The sequence below is a fragment of the Vanellus vanellus genome (assembly GCF_965231255.1).
Source record: "Vanellus vanellus genome assembly, chromosome: 1".
NCBI classification, from domain to species: Eukaryota; Metazoa; Chordata; class Aves; order Charadriiformes; family Charadriidae; genus Vanellus; species Vanellus vanellus.
Genome location: NC_138905.1, coordinates 199180922 through 199207103, shown reverse-complemented (window position 1 = coordinate 199207103; position 26182 = coordinate 199180922). Strand labels below are relative to the sequence as shown.

Below are 26182 nucleotides of genomic sequence, written 5' to 3'. Positions count from 1 at the left end.
CCTTTCTCACATGCATCCCTCCTTTGTGATGGTTCATCTTGGAAATGTCTTTTTGTTTCAGTAGGAGCTATAAGCCCTGGTGAGGAAGAAGGACCTCGGAGGCCTTAGTGCATGGCCTTTGATGCTGCCAAAGCAGCCACACATGCTCTGCTCAACACAATGTACTATGATGCGAGGTCCATGTACACACAATGACAAAAGCGTGGCAATTATAGGTGATTGACGTCAGCAAGTCCTAGAGGGCTCCGTTTTGTAACAGGAACCTCATTAGCCACTAAAAATGTGTCCGCATACTTGATACAGCTGTAGCATAGTTTAATTTCAACTAGTTTCCTTTTCATAACAGAAGCACTATCATATTATTGAGTCTGACAGCGCAAGCCAAAACTGTACCGCTCATATGTTAAAACTGTGCCAAAAGCAAAGACAGAAAAAAGGCACAGGGGAGGAAGAGTTCCCCAGGCCTCAGCAGGTTCTTCTGTCAGTACATTATCTATGAATAAGAAAAAGGAAAAGAAGAAAATCTCCCTTTCTGTTAGCTTTCAGGGTGTTTTGTCTTACTGCTTTTTTCACCTGTTGAATTATTTTGACTTGGACGCTTCTGATCTTAAGAGACCTTTTTGGGGATCTCTTCAGATGCCCTCCCTGTTCTGCAACATAGTGCCTTTAGGATTACAGGAGTCAATCCATTCAAGCTAAATCTTAAATCCATGTCAGTTCTGGGGCTGGATCCAACTATCTGTCAACAAGTGAACCTCCCAAGGAGATGCCACATGCTCAGCACTTGCAGAATGCAACTCTAGAGTCTGAAAACGCACTCAAACCCCCAGATGTTTTCGCACTTCAAAGGCTTGCATTTGCAACCATTCACTAATGCTAACGCTCTTCATTTTGGACTCTCCAACCTGAGACACATCTCGAGACAAATATCCAAAACTAGTGGACGTGTCTGACATTCTAGACATTGGTGAGTACAAGTACTCTCAGGATTTGCACCTTTAATTACCCAGCTCTCATTTGTCTCACCTGACTTAAATCATCTCAAAGCAAGACATCTATCTAAGCCTGTTCTCTAGATTCCTTGTAAAGTCAGCGATGAGAAATACATACCAGAAGGTTCTTTTACTCTCTGTTAAGTATAGAAAGAGAATAGACAACTGACTCAGACTAGAGGTCTGATTTTAAAACAGGGTATTTTGAATGGCACTTGGTTGAAGTAACAACACACATCTTATTTTGCAAGTAAATGTATGCGGTCAGAAGACATGCACAGCAGGAGTGTAAGGAGAGACAAGGAGAGGGAGAACATCGACTAAGAAATGGGCTAATACCCTAAGGCCAAGCAGAACTTCGCTTAGAGAAGAATTCTCTGCTGCAGCAGAATTAAGACATTACTTTTGTATGTTAATAGCTGAGAGCTGTCTTCATCACAGGAGGTAGCAACACTTCAATTTGAGTCAACATTTGTTTAAATTCTTGCAAAAAATCTAACCTTGATATATCAACATAATTGAGCTTATATGCTTTTCCTCTGTCATACCATGGGAACAATTGATCAAAGGCAAGAGATGATGAGAGTAGAGAATAGAGAACTGCACATTTTTGAAGAAAGTGAATGAGCTCCAGCAACTGGAAAAGAATGTCTTGGAGATACCAAAACAAAGGCAGGCAGAAATAAAACCCATTAGCACCGTTCCCAGGGAAGTCTACATAGGTTTCAAACAAGCCTGCTGATAATTTGTTGTTTCTTAGATGTCTTTATTCCATAATTATCTCTTTTCAAGCAGAAAATTCCCCGTGCCTCACTCCAATGTATGCACTGAGTGTTCATTACAAATCTTTCCGGTTTACTACTAGGCTGCAGTTGCATAACAAAACAAAGATCAGAGCAGCTTTTGGTCTGAGACAGTGGAGAAATTGGCAAAGAGGCTTTGCTTCATTTCAGATTTTTCCCATGGCTCGTGGTGGAAGTCAGGCCATCAGCTTTCTTAGAGCAAAGTCCAAGGCTCTTAAGAGAATTCATTTCCCTCGCTTGATGTCTCAATTCCTGAGCTGTGTGTGGTCAAGAGTTGCTGCGGCACACACAGTGCGCTCACTCCCCTGTGCAACTCAGTAGTGACCTCTCCAGCTGAAGGAAGGGTGGTGTCAGGACTAGCTCCTGAAAGAAATGTCACCAGCCTGCCAGTTCTTGATCACCCAAACGCAGGACTTCAGGAATGCTTCAAGTCACCCTGGGGCATGTGGGACTTGCAGTCTCCCACTCATCATCTTGCATCTTGTTTTGTCTATAGAAGCTCATCTTCTGCCAGAGCATACACTTATTACTGAACCAAAGGACTTACTGGGTTGTTTTGTTGTTTGGTTTTTTTTTAAAAAAAAAACCAAACAAGTTCATGTTCAGTATCACTCTAATTACGGAAATGAATAACATTTTTAAAGCAATAAGTGATGACTTCCCGTACAAACAATATCAACTTTCCTGATTCGGATTCTGTGTTTGTAAATAGCAACTATTTGTTCTCATCTCCAGCATGCTAAGACATGGGAAACAGGCACCTCCATGATCCACATGAAGCTAATATGGGAAATGGACTGACACAACGTCCTGCCACAGGAAACAATACAAAGCTAGGAGGGACCCAAATTTTACAAATGTTTATTTCCTAAGCACCCATAAATTCATTTTAAATAAAACTAAACTCAAGAAAGGTAGTCTTCACAGAGGATTTCGTTATCCCCATCTCACCCCAACTTGAGCCAGATTGTTGAATTTCGTGCATGCTCACAGAAACAATGACTTACATCAAGAGATTCCTTAAGTATTTTCTTTCCACATACTAACACTACACTGATCAGAAGAGGTGAGTTTTGGTACTTGGTATCTGGTTTCTTTTCAACCAACTCAACAATTCTTCCTGAAATTGTAAGGTTTTGGAGGACTAATATACCTTTCCCCACCTTAGGGCAGAGTGACACTTTCAACAGGCATCAAACGAGCAGTTACCTTGCAGCTTCCCTCGTTATCAGTAGTTTGCCCTAACTCTCATATGTGCTTACTAGGACACAATCAACACTTAAATGTTAAGAAATTGTTTTTCAATCAAAAGGATTTTCAAATTCAGAAAATTAAGATGCCAAAGAGGTCTAAGCTTGATACAGGTTTGTCCATTAAACATTGCACCGTTTTTTGGCAAGTAAGGTAGGAGGTGAAACACAATCTAATCCTACCTTCAACAGCAACATCAACATTTAATGACTGAATGTCCTTGAAAGATCAACAAAACCGAGACACTCAGGCAGTCTTCCTTAACTTCCTTAATGATTGCGGGGGGAAGGGGCTGTACAAAAACTATTTCTCCAATGATATGTTTCTCCTCCATCACCATGTGCGTTAGACAACCTTGGTTCACATACATCTAATTGAGGATCTCTTTCAGATGCAAGCAAGCTACGTACAACTTGGGAAGCAGTGAAGAGTTAGAAAGACTGGTTGTGTCTTCCATTTGTAAAAATTCAGGATCCAGAAAAAATAAGACTTCAGACAGTAAAAAGACCAAGAGAACATAAATGAATCTCTTGTATCGTAAAGTGGGTTTAGCGGAGAAGTTCTGAGTCAGTCACAGCCATCCTTATTCTTCTCATGTGGTGAACGGAGGGGATTGTGGGTAGATCTCAGATAGAGATGACATCCAAGGTGGGAGGTTCAAGAAGGTCCCACGATGGGAAACTTGCAAAAGTCATCCAAGAAAATTGTAAGTTTTCCTAGGCAGCAGGAAACATTGGTCACTAAATGAATAACCTACTTTACTTAGGCTTCCATGGACGCATCTGTAGTTGGATAGCCAGTGAATTATACAAAAATAGTTGGGTGAGAAAAGCACTCTGCGATCTATTTCAGATTAAGGAAACCAGGATGAACAGCATGAATTATTCAATAATTCTCAAAAAAAACCCAACACACAATAATGGGGGGAGCTATCTTATTTTCTGTCACTGCAGTGAGAAGTCCACTTTATTCTGCTTTTTCACAGCACCAGTCCCACTCTTTGTGTCACAAAATGAAAACAAAGGCTAATTCACTCTAATGTGAACTTGTTAGAAGCAGCAGACACATAATTTGGAAAACTTCCAGTTGCACATTGTCTGTAATATGGGCTTTCAAAATCTGTGAATCCTGATATCTTATCTGTTGATTGTATTCTGTAAAAAAATCAAGAAAAACTAAAATATAAAATTAAATCCCTAGAGTGTTTATAATATCTTCTTTTATTATTGCGTCTATTGAATTCAACTGTTCTGAAAAGCATCTGATTAATATCCTGGAAGAAAACAGGATCAGAAAGCAATTTCTGTTACAGCCTAACTGACCCAATTCCGGCATTTCCCATACATTACACAATACTCGTTCACTGAACACAATTCTGTGTTTACTTTGATTCCATTTATTGTAGATTTTTACAATCTGTGTAGTGTGGACTACAGAGTACACCTTTGAATGTGACTCAACATGCAAATAGTAATTTTCTACAGCATGAAATAATTCAGTGATCTGGATAGACAGCTTTGGCATCCTTCAGCTGCCTAGAAACCTATAGTCTTACACAGACAGGTTAAAGTGGATGTTGTACCAGATATATGGTTTTCATCAGTCATCATCCGATTCTGTAAGGTACGATTTCTCTGATACCCGTTTCATAGATTCACTTCTAGCCTACTTCCATGTGGAGTTCTACTTACTCTAGCAGACTGGTTGGATTGGATCTCCTTCTTTTTCCATTTTTTTCCTAACAGATAAAACACTAGCATTTGTATTTGCAAGCTCTGAGAAGGCAGATTTTAAACATTAATTGGTAAATTATCACGACGTTTTGCAAGGCTGAAAATATCATTCAAAACCTTGTATTTAACCAGAGCTGAACTGCCTTATTTATATGTTTTGCTGTATTGAAGCAAAAGTACCAAGCAGCGTTAAAAAATGTAATCTTACCGTTAATAAATACATAGACTGTAGATTCCTTCTTCTTTTTCGCTGGACTCGTTGGGTATTTGCAGCTATAGTTTCCAGTGTCACTTGCTTGAGTTCTGCTCAAGGTCAGACTGCTGCAGGACTGCTTCCCATTCCTTCCACAGGCATATTTAATTACTTTCAGCCTTTTGCTATCCTTACTTAGAGTTTCAGGCAAAGACCATGAATGAACCATTTCCCCCCTGCAAATACAGATAAGGAAGCAGAAACAATTATGTTGGGCTGCAATTATATAGCTCCAGTTCCCAAGCTTTCTTTTTTATTATATCAGGCTATTTCTGGGGTTCTCTTTTATCTTGTTTTCCAAAAACAACAACAGAAACAACAAAGAACTGTTAAACAATTGCCATTGAAGTTCACTCCCCACCTTTCCCCACAACATAAGGTTTCATTTTTTTCTAATTTCAGTTACAAAAAAAGAAAGTGTCAGGTGTATGAACTCCCAGCCAAATGATCAGAATCCAACTCAGCTGGTTACCTGCAGGTGAGATTTAAAGTCTGGCCTGCTTGAACAACGTGCTGTGTGCCATTTATGCTCAGCTCAGGAACTTTTAATTTTGATCCTGAACTAGATCCTAGAAAAACAAAGAAAAAAAAAAAAAAACATTAACAATGACAAATCATCCTGTTTCCAATCCACTCACATTTACGATGTTATACTGGAAGGGGAAAGCAAAGAAAAGGGGATGTCCCCATTACCGCACATACTCTTTTGCTCTGAGCATAATCCTGCTGTCCTGACTCAGGACTCGCATGAACTTCCATGAGAATTACTCAGGAAAGAAAGCAGAAATGAAAGCTGTACACGTTTTGGTCGATGACTTTGCTCTCAGACTGTTCACTGAGCGTACGGTGAAGAAAGTTCAGGACCTCGCTGCTACACATCTAACCAAGGAAGCGTGCCCTCAAGCGCTGCTGCCTGCATTTCCTTAGGAAACACCACCATGGCAGCCTCTTCAATGGGAAGGGCAGAAGTCAGCCACTTCCATGGCAAGAGCCACGTATTGACCTCTAAGATACTGAACTCTTACTCAAACAACTTGCTGCAAAGCTGGAACAGCTTTGGAAGGAATGAAAGGGGATTAAGGATCTTCCCTTCCTGACTGAAGGTCACAGCACTGTTACCTACGGTCCCTCACTAGCTGCAGGCTTCCTACCAGTGAAGTGGTGTCAAAAGGTAACTGGACAGCTCTACAATAAATTCTGAGAATAAGTTCAAGGCACCCTCCAGAACAGATTTGCTCCTCATTGAGAAAGCAAGCCTGCCAGCATGGCCCCAGTCGTGGCCAGACCATTCTGGTATGGGTGAAGGCCTGGGTGTCAGTATAACATGAGGTGGCTTAGGACACTTGAAAACATCGAAGCAGGCTTCTCACAGGCCACTTGAAGGCAATTTTTAGGAAGTCCATGAAAAAATCCTGTGGTCAGAAGACTAGAGGAACACAGGGCCTACCCTCGCACCAAGCCAGCAAGTGCTGGAAAGGCATAAAGTTTCCTCTTTGCCCCATAACAGGCTACGGCCACAAAAGCTTTCATGGCAAGCAGACAGAAACGCATGCCTTACAGAAGAAACAGTCCTTGATCCATCCCATTGCCCTCGCACTGACAGCAAAGTGTTCCAGAAGCTAGGAACAAAACAAGCAAATATTTTGAAACAGTTAAAATTGAAAACTGGTTTAAGTCTAAATCTGGACCCGAGGGCAGTTTATGAAGATTTCAGTGTTGTGAAAGAGGAGCAGAGAGCACCCCAGATCATTTTACTCCAAGAGAAAGTATTTCTTTGTCAACACATGAGAGAAGCAGCATCATGTAAACAATGGTAATGTGAATTTCCCACTAGAACGCAGTCAAGTACAGCCTCAGTTTAGCTATTTTAAGCCCTTCTAAGAGGTCCCTGCCACAGCCAGATATGAACAGCTGTATGCACCCAACATAGCAGAAATACATGAACCTTTTTTTGACTGCTATGAATCACCCACTGGAAAGGCCTCCCTCTTTCATTGACTATAGAAGGAACTTTTGGACACCAACTTCAGTTGAGATTGGCGACTAAATTTCAACTGTATAAACCCTCCAAAGTCAATTCAGCAGCTTCCATCCAGCAGCAGATGTAGCATCAGATGAGTGGTTGAACAGCAAAACTTTGTTCTGAGATGTGGACTTGAACTCCTCCAGTCTGAGAAAGGCCTAGAAGCCAGGTATCCATTTTTAGAGATGCTAAAAGTACAAGGATTTTGTGCAAAAGGGAAAGAGGCACTGCTCTCATCTGCTGGGTTTGGGTGGGTTTTTTTGGTGTTTTTTTTTTTTTAGGAGCCAGCAGTGCTCCATTTATCAATAAGTATTTCCTACTGATTTTCTATAACATCTGTGGAGACAAGAGACCTAAATCACCTTCTGGGACTACGTAGCACAATCCATGAAAAGAACCAAATAGCTGACTATGTCTGCAAAACTGTTTGCTAGAGGTCTTCAGAGACCTGTTTCTTTTCCTCAGCTATACAGGAAACGTACACTGTAGGGGTTAACTAACTTTTAACTAACCTGTGGCATCTAAGTTAGTTACATTTAACTGCATTTTTCTTTTTAGCCCTGTATATCTTATTTAAGCTGTGGCTCCAGCAGTTTTCCTGTATATACTATCATCCATCCCTATTCAAAAGAAGATTTAAAGGGTACACTTAAACATAGACATAAACTAAATTACAGCTCATTTGAACAGGCTTCAAGCAAGAGCATAACAGGTTTTCAGAAAAATTAGGTCCTCTGAACTGCACCACAAATATTACCAGAAATTGGAGTGGTGATACTGTACAAATATACAGACTTCCTCTGCGATTTGTCTAGACAACCGTACTTCTTACTAGAAATTAATATATGCTGCCAGCTGTTACAAGGGGAGAAAAAAGATGCAGCAAATCCTTGAAAAAGCAATTTGTTACGTGGCATCTTGCAAACATACGTTTTTCTCACCTACCATTTAAGGATCTGAATTCTGAAATGCTGGGTCTGCCAAATTGCGCACCATGCTTTTACGGGATAGTCTTCCACAGATGCTTATGGTCTATGAGTCTACTCATTTGCAGTTCTGAAATCATGTCCCTGAAGCTAAACACTGAGAGACTGAGATAAGACATTACAAGAGCTGAGGCAGCTTCTGTGAAGAGCGACCCAGGCACTTTGGTTGAGAGGGTCTGTCAATGTCCTCCAACTAAACAATCTGACAGTTGCGTGAAACCACCATATTCCTGCATTTCATTCGTATTTCATTCGTATTTCTCTTGTCATCCCAGAACTGGAGGCTCAGATGCTCTCCCAAGAAGGCAGTGTTTGTATCCAGCTTTATGAATCTTGTTCCTTACTTCAGGGGGGAACCTGGCCCCAAGCTTCCCTGAACTGCTCCTTATTTTTGCCTCTAGAAAAGCTGAAAGCACACAACAGTGTTTACAAACAGTTCAATACGTATGAAAAAAACGTCATTAATGGTCTGCCAGAGGAACCCATTGGGATCAAAGCCCAGCTGCAAGAGTTGCAACACTCAACCCAGTTGCTAGAGAGCAACATGTAGGTTGCTTCCAGTTAAAACTGAAGGAAAGGTGGAAAATCCATGTGAATGACAAGCGCCGAGGGCAAGGCAGGAGAGCAAGTCTGCAGTGCCTGGTCACGACTGCAGTGCTGAGGGCTCAGATTTGCTCTGCACCAGCACCCTGCCCAGGAGCAAAGCCAACCAGGCAGCACCATGCCCACACCTGGCCCATGCCAGGACCAGGAGAAAAGCCCTGGGAATGTGGGCTGCTCTTGTTTTCGAAGTTCACCAAAGGTAAAGGAGAAGCAAACATTATAAATGTTGCAAACTTTTCTCTTGGTAACTCTATGGGTATATAAGCAAAGACGTCCACATGGAAATCTCAAGATCTATCTTAACTCAAGTGGACAAAACAAGAGACAGCCTGGAAGCCTGCATGTCAGAAGATCTGCCTCAGAGTTATTAAAATTAAATGGGAAAAAAAAAAAAAAAAAAAACAAACAAAAAAACCCAAAAACCCACAAACCAAAAAACCAGTCCTTTTCACCCCATCCTGCAGGCAAAAAAGAAACCCAGATATACTGGATACATATTCAAGCTTTTGCCCTTTTACACGTATTACGTATATCTAACAGACACCACAGTATTTGTAAATATTGGGAGTGGGACCTTAAGGAGTGCTTAGTGTTTGTCTAACTTTGCTCCCATTGATATAAGCCAGAGTTTCATCATTGATTTCAACTACATTTTAGACACTTAACTCCGGTAGTTAATCATATTAATATTCAAGAGCTAACATCAATGTATTTGGCATGATACATCAGATTTGTTAGATATTCGTATAGTTTTTCACTCACAAAAAGCTGAAGTAAAAGATCCTATTTCTAGCCAACGTTGTTGCTTTTGCAAGTATGCGAGACAATGCTTTTACCAGCAAGATGCTAAGTCTTGAAGAAAAATAGCTTTATTTGACATCCTATTTATTCATGGGTCATTAGCTTCCTTACGTTTTTAAACGCTTCAAAACTGAGGCAGAATACAAACGCAATAGAGTTTGACATGTTTACCAGAAAAGAAAAAGGAAGGAGAATAGCAGGGAAATTCCTACTGTCAATATTTAGAAGCGGATTATGCCTTCTATGTACCTTCTCTGGGCATTTTACTTGACACTGTCTTTTCTGAAGGGTCATGGCTCAACAGGACACGTTCACTTATCATTGTGCCTGTCACTAAGCGACCATCAGCAGCCTACCCTCACACTGACCTACAATGGGGGGTGCAACTTCTTTTCATGTGACAACAAGAGAACTAATTAATCCTGATAACTGAGGAATCTCCTCCCATAGGGAGAGGGGTGATTTTTTGGGCATATTCTATTTGTTTTGGAAGGCTTATTAGATACACGTGAAAGTCAGTCAACAGGGGCGCTTAATTAACAAGCAAACATTAATTTAGATTGTAAAAGTTACCCATTCTGTCTAAAATAAGGGAAGGACGATTTTTTTTTTTTTTTAAAGAAAGCAGAGCATATAATCTGTAATTTGCAAAGGAGCAAAAGAATAAACTTTCTTCAATTATTTTTTGCCTTGCAAAAAAGGCGATGCTCTTCCTGAATGAAGTAAACAAAAAATTGAATTACCTGTTAACCAAAACCACTGATTACAAGCAATTTTAAAAAAAAAGATAAAATAAATGAACACGCATATAGTTTTCCAATAAGATGCGTGAGTTCAGTTCTACAGACATCTAAGTAACCATGCCCACATGATCAACCTTCCACTTATTTTAGCTAAACCTCAATTTCTCTTACAAGGATAGATCTGATGAGATCAAAATTGAGACTATGTTTTGGATTATTATCACCATTCTGATTTTTCCAGCTTCTACTTTTAAATTGCCTTTTATACACTTTGAGTTTCTGCTACCTTTGACTAAAGAAATAAACCCAGAAGTTAGCTCTATGGCCTAGTTAAAAAAAACCCACATGATATTAGAAGTTATTAGAAATTTCCTTGAAGTTAACAGGTTTGGTAGCCTTTACTTTTAACATCTTTTTTATAATTTGAGGCTGTGTCGCTGTCTTCCAACCACTCCAGTTATCCTGAACGTGTTGACTGATCTTTTTTCACCTGCACAATGAGAGGTTAAGGAGAATGATGAGTTTATCTTTGCAACTTCAGTGTATACAAAGAATCTGACCTTCTGGGCTTAAAGTCCCATCTGTGGGCAATAAAGTTATCCATCATGAAGTAATTGTTTCAGTCATTGTTGGATTTGCACGTGTTTTAAGGCTTGTCAAACATAACCAAGCCTTTGTGTTTTTTACTATCCGACATCATTTCCTCCTGATTCAAACACATTCAGCAAAAATGTATTTTGTAAAGGACACTCCTTAAATGGAAAGAGAGTGCGCATGATTTCTTAATAGGGTCTTCACCTCTTTGTGCTCCTTAAAACGCGGGTCATTCAGTTCAAATGCAGCCCAGGCCTTTACTCTTGCTTATGAGCACTTCCTTCTGAGTCATCCCGTTGAAGGGAATGGGAATACTCACATACGTGCAACTAATAAGCAATTGCAGAATCTGGCCAAATTGCTTAGGAGCATGGCAGTACCCAGTGGGTTGACCTTCAGTGTGTCTCCAGTGAAAATGAGCTGACCCTCATCTCCAGCAGCACCTTAGCCAGAACATGGCCACCAGCTAACGTCATATGGGGCACACAGCTTTACTCCATTTTATAAGAGAATCTGGTTTGGTAGTTTATTTCAAAGCTCTTCTTGGCAAGCTACTGTATTACCAACTCTTCTAAAGGTACTTCAGGCCATTCTGTGAGTAAATATTGCTTTTTTTTTGGACAAACAGTTGTACCTCTCTGTAATAATTCCAGTTACATCATCACACCACATCACTCTATTTAAAAAAAAGGAGAGAGAGAAAAAGGAACTTGTGGTCAACTCTGAAGAACCATTTAAAGCTTTGATTTACATCTGACCATAAGGAGAAATATTGACCAACAGGTCCTCCTAGTTTAATCAACACCGAGATTCTCATTAGCATCGATACTTGCATTTATAAGACAAGAAAACTTCTAGGCAGAATTGTCTCAAAATTTGAGTGGCAATTGAAAAAAAATTGATTTTTTTATCCTGCCCGAAGGGCAAAAGTCTGGCCTTGTCTTGCCACAGCGCTAAAGGAAGAAGGGATCATGCTGGATAATGAAGCTTTCTACTTCTGTGACTGCTGGTGGCTGGGAAGAACTGCTACTGGAAGAAGCTACTCTTCCCCCTCCATGGCAGCAATAACCCCGTTGCACCTATATTGCCTGGGTTTCTGGTGCTCAGGCACAGGCAAAGCCAGCAGTGCAGTCTGGTTCCTGCACACAGAGGCAAAAGCACCATCTCCATTGCCTGTAGTTAGAAACAGCCCCCCAAAAATGCCTAAGGTGCCAGACCATGAGCCACCCTGAGGTCCAACGCAGTATCTCCAGGTCTTTCAGATGCCACCAAGGTCCCCATCCAAAAGGAAACTTCACAGTCCTTCATACACCTAATTTAATTCCACTTTTCCGAGGCAAATCCAAACATCCCACATAAATTCTGCAGAAGAGAAACTAAGACAGCGTATCTGTGAGGTAGCAAGCAGGTACGCCTACGTCCCAGGCTGACACTGACAACTGTCCAGATGAGCAAGCTCATGATCTGAAGCAGCAAAACGTAACCGCTATTTCTGTCGAAGCAGAACTTTGCAGGGTAACTGAGGGCCATGGGGACTTGCAAGGGTTAACCGTACCACGAGGTTCTGGGACTCTAAGGTAGCTTTGTCCCTGTTTCCTGTTTGCTCTTGTGCAAAGAGAGGCACGCGTGTGCGGGTACACGGCCGGCAAACAGAAACACTCTCGGGGCAGAAGACACAGTTCAAGCTGTCTCGCTCCTCAACAGATCTATCACTTACACATGCCTCTGTTGGGGCTGAAATGTGTTCTCGTTTGCTTTCAAGATCAAGAAAATTGTTGGAAGCTACTTCTTTACAAAGTACACATTGATGCGTAAAAATCATCAGTTCATTGACTTGTCCCTTCCAGGTCCAGAAGGGATAGTCCGATTATCCAGTCTGATGTACTCCAACACGGGCCCAGCGATTTCTGGGTCAAAGGCTTAAATCTGATTAATCTCAACTATAATTTAAGAATTTAAAGTACCATTAGGACATAACAGTCAGCCAAGAAAATGGGTAGGTTAATGGATGAGAAAGCCGCGCTGCTGTATGATACAGTACCGTAACGGAGTCTGAACCACTTAAGGTTTATCACAGTAGATTAGAAGAGTCCTGAGCAGACTAAAATGCCTTGACCCTGACTCTATGCGCTGGAATTAAAAATCAGTCAGCAGGGCAAATGGATACGCTACCGCCCAAGAAAGGTCTTCCCAGGCCCAGAAAGATGTGTATGTCTATTATTTGAGCAAATGTGTCCTTCCCTTCTCTCCGTTCTGGATCTCAGAGCAAGTGATAAGAGTTTATTTACTATCTGTATGCTTTTGCTGTCCCTAGATGTGTATACACACTGATACAAGATTAGATGCTATAGAGGCAAAGCAAAACACCCGGTAGCTAAAAACAGAGCACGTACAATGCTGATAGCACTTCATTAATACTTCTGAGCAGTACACATTATCGTGCCAATAGGGCCAATAGCTGTAAATGTAAACAAATATGTATTTCCCCAATAACTGCCAAATATTTTGCCAGTATCTGCTCTAGCTGAGTAAAGCTGTGCTTGCAGAAGCCTGAGGTAAAAACATTTTATTAAAGGGGGGGGGTGGGAGTGGTGTTCATGTTAAAATTCAGATCTACAGATTCAACAAGCTGAAATCACCGTTGCATATTTTAAATAAATCTGGCTCCAGTTACTACCAGTTGTAAGTATTGCCATTTGCCATCATACCCGGGCAGCTGGAAAGCCGCAAAGACAGCCAAGGCCACGCAGTTCAGAGCGCTGTGCCCAGGCAATACCTGCTTGAAGGCATTAGCTTCACCAGCTTGGCAGAACCCTGCGTCCTGTCTGCCCTAAAGTCACCAGGTGATTTTGCGCACAGGCACTTTACAGAATGCCATTTAAAAATGATTTTCAAAATTTAACAGTCAGAGAACCTGGGAGAAAAAATAGAATCTTAGTTTCCTCTTTTATCCATCCAATTTTAATAAGTCTGGGAACTTAGCATCTGACAAGAGCACCTTTGCCAACATCTACCCTGGCGAAGGTGCTCATTTCATTAGCTATATAAGCAGAAAGCAATTACAGAGGATAATTAAATCAGCCATAATCACAAACTTTTTATTCCCCATTGAGCATATGGAATTGAAAATGGCACAGTCTAACGCCTCCATTATGAACCTTCATGGGATCATCACTTTGGCAAACCACACCAAGGGGACGAAACGCACAAATATATGGTGTGCATTAAGAAAAGCAAAGGCAACGGCACAGTCGTGTCCACCTTAGTCTGGTCTTCTCTCCAACAGAGTGAACACCCAGCTTAAAAAAAACGGGCCTGCTGAGGCCGTTCTCAGTAAGGGCTGATCAGAGCAGAGCGAGGCTGTAGCGATACTTTCACAACCACCTTTGGCACAGGCCCGTGTGACTCACATACATACCCCTCCACCTCGACGGGCCTGTCCTGGCCCCTCCAGGGGACACCCTGCTCAGGTCATTGCAGATGGGAGGTGGTTGTGACTCCATCATTTGCCCATCCGAAAGCGATGCCGTGTGATCGGCCACTGGCGTTCACCCAGGAGTATGGTTTCATTCCTCCACGCACAATTAAGCCTGTGCCACTTAGAGGAGGGTAGGTAGCCCTATGCATATTACATTTATGAGCCATCAGATCTGCTCTATCACCTGCTGACATGTGTCAGCAATCACTGCACCTCTGCTCTAATTCCACTGTGACAGACCCCAGTGCAAAATCATCAGTTATTTATCAGATATTTTTTGAGAAAAGTTTATCCCATTAAGTAGCGTAGTAGGAAATTACTGATACAGTATCAAAGACAAAGCATGTACATTAAAAGCAGACTTAAAAATAACTTAAAGTTCCTATATAGGCTAAGGGGGTAAATTTTCTTGACTGTTTATTTACCAACCTGATGCTTAAGTTTTGTTACAGATTCCCTGGCGGGACAAATTAAGCAAAATAATAGGATTGAATTGGAAGACTATTTCTTATAGATGTCTAAGCAGACAAACTGCCTACCTGCCAGTAACCTGCCAGCCCACCCAGCAACACAGGCCTATCGAATCCATTTGGGGCTGTACTATTCATTAAGCCGTGCACACAGAAATAAATTAGGAACTAAATAAAAGAAAACGTAAAGCAAAGTTGCAGGATTTCCACTTTGCTGAAGGCTGCTGGTTATTATTTCCGATGCTCCATCATTATGGCTGAACTGTCCAGTAACACTCCAAGAAAAAAAAAAAGAAGACAAAGTCAGGAACTGACTTTCCATCCACCCTACTTTAACCTATAAAACAGAGTTATAAGCAAAAGCCCTGAGTTCAAAACGAGGGAAAATAATGTGACACAACAATTTAAACTAGAGAGGTAAGAATAAGAACAGTCTGCGCAGAGGACTCCTTCGCAATGGCTCCAGAAGCTGAAACCATTCTGAAATTAGACATCTAAACCACAAAGTCTACGGTAGGTGCACATGCAGAAAGCTTCTGGCAAGCTTGCCTATGGCTCAATTTACACTGGGAAATTATGACCATTAATACTTATAAAATAGATCAGGACGAACATTAATTATAGCACTGGGTGAAACGAAGAAAGGTAGGCTTTCACCGCAAGCGCTACCAGCACAACAGAAGAAGAACATTCTCTGTATTATACAATATAATGCAGTTTAATCCCACTATGTTATATCCATTTGCCATAAACATAGACAACACCTAGCTTTTGGCAGACACTAATTTTAGTTTCCTTGACCCTCAATCCCATGGTTTCTTAGTAAATAATAGTGGATTTTAGATCATACTACAAAAAAATTTCCTCTCTGGAGAATTTTATCAGATAACTGCTTCCTGCAAGGTTCCTTGAACCTCCCCTGAAGATCAGATGTTGGACACCGACGGAGACATGACACGGAGCTAAATAGAGCCCTTGTCTGATCCAGGATGGCAACTCTCACGCTTCTGTTAACATTAGTCCATGGTGATCCTGATGAGAGGTTTTTCCACAGAAGAACGACAATGGGAACAAAAGGGGCAAATTCCTTCGCTCCGTGGCAAGGAAGAATCCCACAGGAAGGACGCTGAAGCGAACTATGTGAAATAGTGAAATTCCTCTCATGAAACGCCCTCACACTCATCCCTCGCCGCTCCCCATGCACTAAGCAGGGGGTCCTGTTCCCAGAGCGCGGGCTTCCCGAGGGAACTTCCGAGGAGCAGAGACATCTGCTCACGGGTCCCCGGCTCTGCGAGGGCCACCGCGCCCTGCCCGCTTCGCCCCCGCTTCTGGGCAAGGCACGGAAATAATGTCACTGCATTGCCACAGCATCTTCAGCCCACTCAAGTCCTAGAAACCGCTTCCTTCTAACCACTTCCCCGTTCTTCAGCTGCTCTAACGGCAAAGAACACCTTGTTTCAAGGCTGTAGCTCCAAAAAAGGGAATACGACTTAAAAGGGATTGCATTTAGGAGTGCTTAGTGCCATGTAACAGTGAATGTTGGGAGAGCAGCCCCACCATCTAGAAAAGTCATGCGAAGAGAAATCAACCGCATCACTCTGGATTGTGCTCTGTCTAAATATGTTACAGGGGCGACTTAACATTGTGGATATGGACAAATTGATTTTGGTAATGAAAATCAACTTGGATTTAATGGAAAACCAACAGGGATAATAAAATCAGGTCATTGTGAACATGAAACCTTTGCTTCTCCACTAACACAAACTAAACAAAAGTCTGGGAAAGACAATGAATAAATCAGTTAACTGTTTCACAAGGATCTATAATAGTCTTGAATAGTACAGATGTGTCACAAGTAAAATCATCCTCCTCTTCATCTTCAGGCTGGCACATTTCTGCCCACTGTGCCACAAAAAAAAAAAAAAAATCCCAAACATGCCTTACTACAGAAGAAACAGTCATCCACACTCCCAGTCCAAGTTTCTCCATACATCTCAGTGGCTCAAGACTTAAGTTTCAGACAAAAGTACCTCTGAAATTTATACTTCCAAATCTCTTCCCCCACACCCTTGTGTTTCTCAATCTGTTATCGCTTTGCTTAGTTCCAGCATGAATTCATTCTGCCCGTCACAAAAGGCATGACGCTGTGCCGCGCTTGGCTTTGGAGAGAGCACTAATGCCTGTATTTTCACTTTTCAAGCTGCTTCTTGCAGCGTATCTTTTTCTTTTCACCACCAGGATTTATGCAGTGCTGATCTCCAACTGTGGGGCACCTTCCTGACAATCAATGGAGCAGTTTTCGGATGAGAGGTTCCCACATGGCAGATTAAGAAGTCAGGCCATTCCCAGCTGGGAATGCTTGGGGAAGGTTGTTCCTCAGGAATACGTGCAGTAAGGATGCATCACGAGGGCAAAGAGAGAAGAACCTGGTGCTGTCCATGGGTGGAATTCATGCTCAAATATGCACAGAAATGTTTCCCCACATTCTTACAAATATTGATAGAGGACAAAAAGAGATTCTTGGAGGGTGAAGTGAGAGCTAAAGATAAAGCACGTCTGTGAAAGGAGCAGTTTGCAGTTTGCTTTCACATCAATAGGAGAGACTTGGCTCCAAGAGCAGAGGTGGCTGTGGTAGCTGGGCATCCTCCGCTTCATGGCAAAGCTATGTCTCACTTTCCATTCCCGCTGGGGCTGCAGCAGGAAGACTCAAACGCCAACTTTGAGGGATTCAAAGGAACGATTTGCTGATAAAGCTCCACCGCAGCCCCACTGGACACAGATTTTTGAAAGACTGAACCTTAACCCTCATCTGCTGAGCATCTCCCTTTCCCAATCTCAGTTGGACATGAAAACTAGCAACTTGATAAACATTGTGCTTGAACTTTCCAAACCACATTAAAGTGTAAGTACTCAGGAACTGTCCTGAAAATCTGGACAATTTCCTTTTGTCCTATACACCCACACAATGTGAAGGGCTAAGGGTTTCAGTCTTTGAAGAATCTGACAAAAAGTAGGCACAGATCGTTTGTTCACATGTGAAAAAAAAAAAAAAACAAACACCACCAAACGAATCCTCAAATCTCCCAATCAAGTTTTTAGAGTTTTTAATGTATCAGGTGCTTCTAAATATGAAGATCTTTACCAGGCACAGGCCAAGACCTGATTTCCTCCCACATGAACCATAAATCTAGAGGATGCTAGCCTAGCCCAAAGGAATTGCTTCAGATTTACATCAGCTATAAGAGAATGAAATTTACCTTTGAGTAGAGCATATGAGCAAAACACCTGTCTGGTAAGACATCAGTAGCTGATGTAAGTGATTTTCTTCAGCAAAAAAACATTTGATACTTAACCCCCATATATACATTTTTTTAAAACCTGCGCTATGCAGCAGGGTCTAACTCTTCTGCCTTATGTAAATGTAGTCTGGATTTTTTAAGGGATCCCAGTTTCCATGAAGAGCCAGAAGAAGTGGGAAACCCTTTTTTTTTTCCAAACGCCATTAAGTTCTCCAGTCCTAATCCCAAACTAGACCGCTGTAGCTGTGTGTCTGCGCAGCTGTTTCAGCTGAGTGCTCAAACCAAACCGAAACCTTAACATATGAACTTTCATCTGAACAGCACTTCCAGAGAAGTCAGGTTAGTTATTGTAAGAAATTAACCTCAGTGCTGATTAGATATGACCTGGAATTTCTTCCTTCATTTTTTCCAGCTGACCATGAAATTGAAACGTCCATCACTGGCTGCGGATTTTGATGATCTAGTTCCAACTGGAATAACTGAGATTTGTATAGCCCTGACCACAGATAAAACTGTAATAGTGTCTATCTATTAGCCACTAATTGTGAGGTATTGCTTCTACATGGAATAAAGTCAAATTATCTGCCTATGTTTCTGGAAATGTAGCCATATAATCCTTGATCCAAGCTGCAGAATCTGATCTTTTCAGGGTTTAAACACAGTCCTTCACATTCCCAAACACTATCAATTAAAATTATTGTCATACGAAGTCTAGGATTGGGAGACTGAACTTAACATAGCAACAACATTTTCATGTTGAGCATTATATGTACAGTCTTTAGCATAAATGTATGCAATATAATTTGTAGAATAAATACATACAAGCTATAAAGGAAACATATGAGAGTACTATGCAAAACACAGACAAAAGTATTGTTCTTTCCCACGACTGTCAAAATATGTGTCTGCATAGAAATACAAAAGGGCTGAAGTGCCCAACACTCACATGTCAAAGAAACACAATTTCCTTAGTCTCATTTTTCAAATGAACATTCTCATGGCTTCTAGCTTGCATGTTGCTTTGGGGAAATTTCTATTATTAAATAGACATAGACAAGCTAAAAGACCTCCTTCTATCAGATGCTTATGAAGCTCTCTGTGGTAACTCCTGAGCCACTGACTATTTCTATGAATCTCCTCCAGTACCTGTCAGGAAATGGAAGCTCCGCATACACCTGCAGAGACTGAATTACAAGAGTGGACCATACAGTGGTGATGAATTGAGTTTCATCAAGAATGTTTGAAAGGGGAAGTGCTGGACAGCACGTGTAAAAATTTTAGGTAAATAGGCAGTGAACGAGGGTGCAATGGGAAGAAAAGCATACAGAGACATACAAAGCATCCCACCACTTCACCAATAACTTTGAAACACTGTGCAAATGCAATTATGGAGAGTTTTACCACAGACCCAAAAGAAGCATGATCAACCTATCTGGGATGTCCAAATGAAGCTGTGCAAGGGTAATTTTCTTTCCAAAAGAAAAGAAAAGGGAACAAAATCAAAGAGTTTGAAAAAGTCTAAATTCTGATTTGGACCACGATCTCTTGTACGTTTAAGGAAGGGGGATACAAATTTCCATCAAACTGGTTGTAAAGGCAGTCAGCCAAACTACAGAGAAGCACCTTTCCAGTGCCTACCGCACCTGAGCTGACCCTGGGATGTGCATCTTCAGCACCCAGAGCACCAGGTTGTTCCTTACACAAGCCAAGTTTTTCCCACTGGAATTGGTCTAGGGTGCACATGTCCCTGACAGTCCCTGGAACAGGGTCTCTTACAGGCCCTGGCTCACAGAGTCCACCTTCTCCCTGGGCAGTGGGTTTGCCATGATTTGCACAATGGAAAACCTTTCCGACAGGAAAGAGGAAGCCAGTCCCCCAGCATAGCTGGTCACTGCAGGAGCCCATGTGGGAGCGGGACGCCGAAGTTCAAGCTCAAGCTGTGAAGGAAGCCTGGCAAAGATTTGAACCCACATTTCCTGTATCCAGGGTGGGTGTCCCATGCCTGTGCCTATTTCATCTTGGGCATAAGAACCTCCTTGGAAGAGACAAATAATGTGGGGAAATTAGCACTTTCCTGGGGAAAAAGAAAAAGAAGAAAAAAAAAAAAAAACCAAACAAAAAAAAAAAAAGGAAAAAAGAATACCTATGTCTCTATTTCAAAATTGATGAATCAGCACTTCCCGATCAGGAAAACGTCTCTTCGGAGCTGCCCTGCCAGCTCTCCTCCCGGGCAGCCTCGGGACGCGGCTGCCACCGGCCGGCAGCACGGGCGGTGCCCGGGGGGCACCGCGCCGGGGCCTCTCCCGCGGCGATGCGGTGCGGTGCGGAGCAAACCAAGCCCGTGGCCACTTGCGCGGGGACGGTGGCGAGTCGGGCAGTCACGGCACTAGCCGCAGAAACGCCGCGCTGCTCGGCCACTGGCCTCGACGCCTGTCCCGGTGGGAGCTGGGGTTTTTCCTTCCCCACCCGGGGTTTGCTCTCGCTCCCAGCCGGCCGCCAGGCGCGGCGATGCTGCGCGAAAGCTGCCCGCGGCCGCGTCCCGGGGCGCACCTGGGACCCCCCGGGAGGGACACGGGGAGCCCGAGCGCGGGAGGGCTGCGGGACCACCGATCCGCTCCGCGGGGCAGCCCCACCGGTCGGCGGGCCCACGCGGGACTGGCCCCTGCCCGGCCCCCACGCACCCCGGCTCACAGGTGAGCAGCAACGCACGGCAGGGACGCACTCCCACCACGGCGCTCCGGCCCAGCAGGGACGGCTCCTCTCTCAAAGTAAAATAAAACTCGATATAGAAAAGCGAATCTGCAGTGATCCATCCCGGCACACGCAGCGTTGCGGGATGCAGGCGCCGGAGAGCAGCTCCATCCCACGCTCCAGAGGGACCCACGCCGGGTACCCCCGCGGTCACCCCCCAGCGATGCTCCGCCGCCCCGCCCGGGCGGGAGTCAGCAGGAGCTGCATTTTTGGCGAAGGAAACGGGCACCTTTTCCGCTTCACGGGCAGAACTGGGAGAGGCTGACACTTGGAAACAAAGCGGGGAGGAAAGCAGCCTGCCCTGCAGCCAAGACACGCTTTCTTTCCGTGATGCGCCGGTTCGGACATCGCCCGGGACGGCTGTCCCCCGTGGCCGGGAGAGGTTCGCCTCCCCGCCGGCACCGCCGCCTTGCCCGCAGGGAAGGGAGGCACCGCGGCTCCGCACCACCGGTACCCCCCCGGGGCGCTGCTGCCGGGCCGCTCCAGGGGCACACCGCCGGCGATCCGGAGGATAACGACCGCTCGGGATGCGGCGTTTCGCGACTCTCTGAAAAGCAGGGATCGCTTCCCCCGGCTCTGCCCAGGGGAGAGGGGCGGAAGGGAGGCAGGTGCCCGCCTGCTCCAGCCGACGAGCGGGGTGCGGCGAGGACCGGGGGGGAGCACGGGGGGCGCCGCCGAGGAAGGCACATGGCTACGGGGGATAAGGTCGCGGAACCGGGGCTGGATGGGGGCAGCGGGTCCCGGCGGACCCTTACCTGCGAGCAGAAGGGCGGCTCCCAGCAACACGGTCCCTGAGAGCAGCTGGCGGGGCATGGTCCTGCCCGCGGGAGAGCAGGGCTCTTCCCCTGCCGACGGCAGCGAGGCGGAGGCAGAGGCGCCGGCTGGGCTCCGACGGGCTCCCCTCGCTCCCGGGCTCCTCCCGCGGTGGCGGAGATAACGGCGCAGCGCGGCGCGGGATCGGGATCCGCATCCAGCAGTAGCCCCCGAGCCCTCCCCGCCCGCCCCGGCCCGCGGAAAGGGAGTGTCCGCAGCGAGCCGCCCCGCCAGCTTCACCTCCCGCGGACATCAATTACCAGCCAGCCCCAGCCCCGCTCATTTATAACTTCTCCACCCCTCACCGCGCACCCCTCCGCCCCCCCTCCCGCCCCCCCCCAACCCACATCCTCCGCCGGGAGCACGCCCTCCCCGGGACGCGTCCCCCGCCCGCCGGCGGGCACGGGGTTGCTTCCCCCGCGGGTCTCCCCGCCCCGGCCGCCCCCGGTCCCCGCGGAGCCCGGCCGTACCCTCCCGCCGGAGCCCGGCGCTGGGGAGTTTCCAGCCGCCGGAGCCGCAGCGCTGCCGGGGCGGGGAGCACCCCGCCGGGTTCCTCCGGGGGAAGGAGCGCACCGGGATTTGCGAGTCCCGGACCAAACTCTGAGAGCGGGGGGGGGATGTCCCCGCTCCGCAGAGCCTTTCTTCTGCTCCGCAAGAGGACCCCAGCAGCTCGCGGCCCCGAGCCCGGGGCTCCTCTCCCCGCCTTCCCTGGGAAAGCTGTCCCTGTGCGGGACCTGTCCCGCAGCGGGAGCGGGTCCCTTGCCAGGGCACGGAGCGCTCAGAGCGGGGAAGCCAGGAAGAGGCAGCACTGGCTAAGGATGCTCCAGGAGTGTGCCCTGCCAGCGCTGCTGCTGGCCTTCACTGACCTTGTGACATCCAGGACCACCCTAGAAATGTGTTTCTCCTCCCTCTGCACCTACCTCATGTTTTTCATACGTGTTTTGTTTTGTGAAAGACCAGAGGAGAGAGCCCGTGACAGCAAAACTCAAGCCCCATGTTTCCACTTTTCCCCTGTGTAGCCAGAGAAAGGCGATTGGGTGAGTCAGGTCTTCAGTTTGACCCATTATGGCCCTTCCTATATTTTTATGCTATGAAATAAGTCGCAAGAGTGTCTGCACGGGGCAGGTAAATGTGATCACCCCCATTTTACAGAGAAGGAAACGAAGGCACGTAGAGAGCTTAGGCGGCTAGTCCAAGGCCATAGGAAGCTGGTGACAAGAGCCAGAAATAGAACTCGGATCTCCTGTGTCCCACCAGACCATCCTGTGCAAGAAAAAAGATGAGAAGTTGCTGTTGTTTTTAACTTGAGAACTGTTTAACTTTCAAGTTTAAAGTCTGTGAGAATATTTCCTGCACACTTCTGTCTGACTCCTATTCATAAGTGACACCCTAAACTAAGAATTTAAGTCTACATTTTCCAATCTTCCTGCCCCTTGCTGAGACCTTGAAAATAAAATAGTTATGGATACCTTCCTCCTCATCTGCTCACACCATGGGGGGAAGAACCCAGAGGTTTCTTTTCCCGAAGAGAATGACTCATAAGAAATCACCTCCTCCAGTAGAGAGGACAGCAGCTGGGAAAACAGTCGTCCAGTGAGGACAGACCAACCAGAACTAGGACACTGGGCATCCTGACAGCTCAGACCCCCTAGGAGCAAGGGCTGCCTGTGGAAGGAGCTAAGGGAACTGTATGTCCCTGTCTTTGACCTACCCAGTGCTGAGTACGTGCTGAGTCTGAGATGATGCAGGCCCCATCACAAGCTCAGCAGCCATGCCACACCAGTTCCTCCCCACCCTCTTCACACCTCCTACATCACAGCTGCATTCAGTCATGGCCCTCCAAAGACCACAGCACTTTGGCAAGACATGCCTCCTTCCTTTTCCAACGGATGTCATCAGCTCCTGATACACTCAAGGAGCTGAGGACCAGGGAAGGCAAACCTGAAGATCTGCTCGTAACCCCTCATCACTCTTCTTACACTGCAGCCAGGGAGAGAAGAGATGTGGAGCCTGCATGAAGACTGAACAGACCCCAATAGTGAGACAGGGGGAAGAAAGAGGCAGCAGACATTCCCATAAAGCAGAATGAAGGTACAGTGGAAAGCCTGTGCCTGGAACTGGATGAAAGGCCTCTCTAAACACATAAGCTGAAGCATCCAGACAGATGGACAGTATGTGTGTGAAGGGGAGGGCTGCACGGAACCTATTTGATCTTATTTTTAGTGTAGTACCATGTAACTGGCAACATCTAGTAGGGTGAGAACTTAATTTAAAGAGTGGTTTAGGTGCTATGGCCAAACAAGCGCTAAGGAGCTGGTCATAGACCCGTCCCAGGCAAATGTCCATCATCCAGGCAATATGATCTGTTCATACCAGAATATTAGGCCTTGGTCCGATGCTAAGTTGTGGGTGGCATATGTCAGGACAATTTTTATCCTTGGAGTAAAGGATATGTAACTGTTGTCATGTTCCCTTCAGCTCTGAAATGTGGGAAATTTCCTTTTTCTAGCATTTTTTAAAAAGACTATTACTAAATACTGGAAAGGAAATCAACCAAATTTAGCAGCTGAGAGAAAGCCCTCTGAAATGTATCAAGCAAACATCCTCACTGCAAGGCTGATTATCTGTTCAATCTCCAGCACTACAGAAGCTGCAGAAGAGGGAGGAGAAACAGCCTTAACAGTAGACAACATCTGTTTTTAGTGTTCACTTGCAGCCCAGCAGTACCTTGTATTGTTGAATTTTACCCTGCTCTGGAGGCAGATGGCTTCTACCAAGCCTTTTGCTTGAACAACCCATACATCTGATCACCAAGTTGTCAGGCAGCAAAAGCACCAACTCTCCGATATGCATTCCTTACCCCACCCTGGCCAGCAAGACTCATCGGAACAACACAGAAAATGAGCAATAGGAAATGTGATTGAAAAGAAGAGTAATTGGGGCATTCAGCTCCTGGGTCTGCCTTGAGCAGCAGACTACCATGCTGCAAACAGGGACACCACCCTGAGCACATAGGACCTTTCATAGCTGAACACTTAACCAGGGCATTGCCTCTTGTCTGCTCTCTGTCAGTCTTTGTGACTCTTGCACGTCTGGGTTCAAGAGTTAGGTGGGGTGGAGACTCCTCTCAACCCGGATATGACTTAGTCAGGTTGCTGGGACACATCCTGAGGTTGTGGATTCTACTCCCCATTGGAATTAGGACACTTGGAACATCCTGAGTTAGGGCTTTAGCCAAGTCTTCTGGGAGGAATCACTTGGACAGTTCCCATGGACCTGGCAAAAATAAAGAGCCTGGAAAATCCCGCTCACACCAGCAGCTGATACGCTCCCAACCTGACCTGCCTCTTTCCAGTCATGGAAGCAATTTTTTATTTGCACTGGTGTTCAAAATAGCTCCTTGTGGCACTGGTTTCGATGTTCGGAGCATTACACAAAAGGCTACCACCAGCACCTGCACAGCAGGTGCCTGCCCCTAGAAGAACGCCGCATGGACCAGAGTTCCAGCTGAAGAACCTTATGATATCTGTTGATCCCTGTACTCACAGCAGAGATGTTGACACCTCACAGGAACAGACTAGACTGCCTTTGAGATGGTTCCAAGCTCCAGCTGTTGGGAGAGAAGGAAAGATGTCAAAGCAGAGCAGATTTGATCTCCCTCTGCAGGTCTTCTGCGGAATCTGCATCTGCCAACTCACTTCTTTAAAGACGACTGGGTGCTCCCAGGACTGAAAATTTAAGCAAAGCAATATTTCAGTTGATCACCCTAAAATATTGCAATTTGTTACAGACCCAGTAGGAAAGTATATTCATTAATGACCTGGATGAGGGGACAGAGTGTATCCTCAGCAAGTTCGCTGATGATACCAAACTGGGTGGGGTGGCTGACACCCCAGAGGGCCGTGCTTGCCATCCAGCGTGACCTGGACAGGCTGGAGAGCTGGGCAGAGAAGAACCTAATGAGGTTCAACAAAAGCAAGTGCAAGGTCCTGCACCTGAGGAGGAAGAATGCAAAGCACAAGGATAGGTTAGGGGCGGACCTGCTGGGAAGTAGTTCTGAGGAGAAGGATCTGGAGGTCCTAGTAGGCAGTAAATTATCCATGAGCCAGCAATGTGCCCTTATTGCCAAAAAGGCCAATGGAATCCTGGGCTGCATAGGGAAGAGTGTGGCCAGTAGGTCAAAGGAGGTCATTCTCCCCCTCTACTCTGCACTGGGGAGGCCACAACTGGAATACTGTGTCCAGTTTTAGGCTCCCCAGTTCAAGAGGGACAGGGAACTGCTGGAGCGAGTCCAGCTAAGGGCAACTAAGATGATTAAGGGCTTGGAGCATCTCCCTTATGAGGAAAGGCTAAGAGAGCTGGGACTCTGTAGCCTGGAGAAGAGAAGGCTGAGGGGAGACCTTATTATGGCGTACAAGTCTCTAAAGAGTGGGTTGAAGGAGGATGGAGCCAGGCTCTTTTCAATGGTTCCCAGTGACAGGACGAGGGGCAATGGGCACAAGTTAGAACACAGGAAGTTCCGTTCAAATACATGGAAAAACTTCTTTACGGTGAGGGTGACAGAGCACTGGCACAGGCTGCCCAGGGAG

General features: G+C 45.2%; 1 protein-coding gene across 1 annotated transcript in view; it reads right to left on the bottom strand.

Moving 5' to 3' along the window:
- Positions 1 to 21699, bottom strand: part of FLT1 (fms related receptor tyrosine kinase 1) — a 113910-nt gene extending 92211 nt beyond the window's left edge. Inside the window, exons 1-3 of the mRNA XM_082498638.1 lie at positions 21536 to 21699; positions 5505 to 5601; positions 4988 to 5208 (exon numbers count right to left, since the gene is read on the bottom strand). Coding sequence (XP_082354764.1) covers positions 4988 to 5208; positions 5505 to 5601; positions 21536 to 21593 — 376 coding nt within the window. The 5' untranslated portion in view covers positions 21594 to 21699. The remainder of the gene's footprint in view (positions 1 to 4987; positions 5209 to 5504; positions 5602 to 21535) is intronic.
- Between the last annotated feature and the right edge of the window lie 4483 nt (positions 21700 to 26182).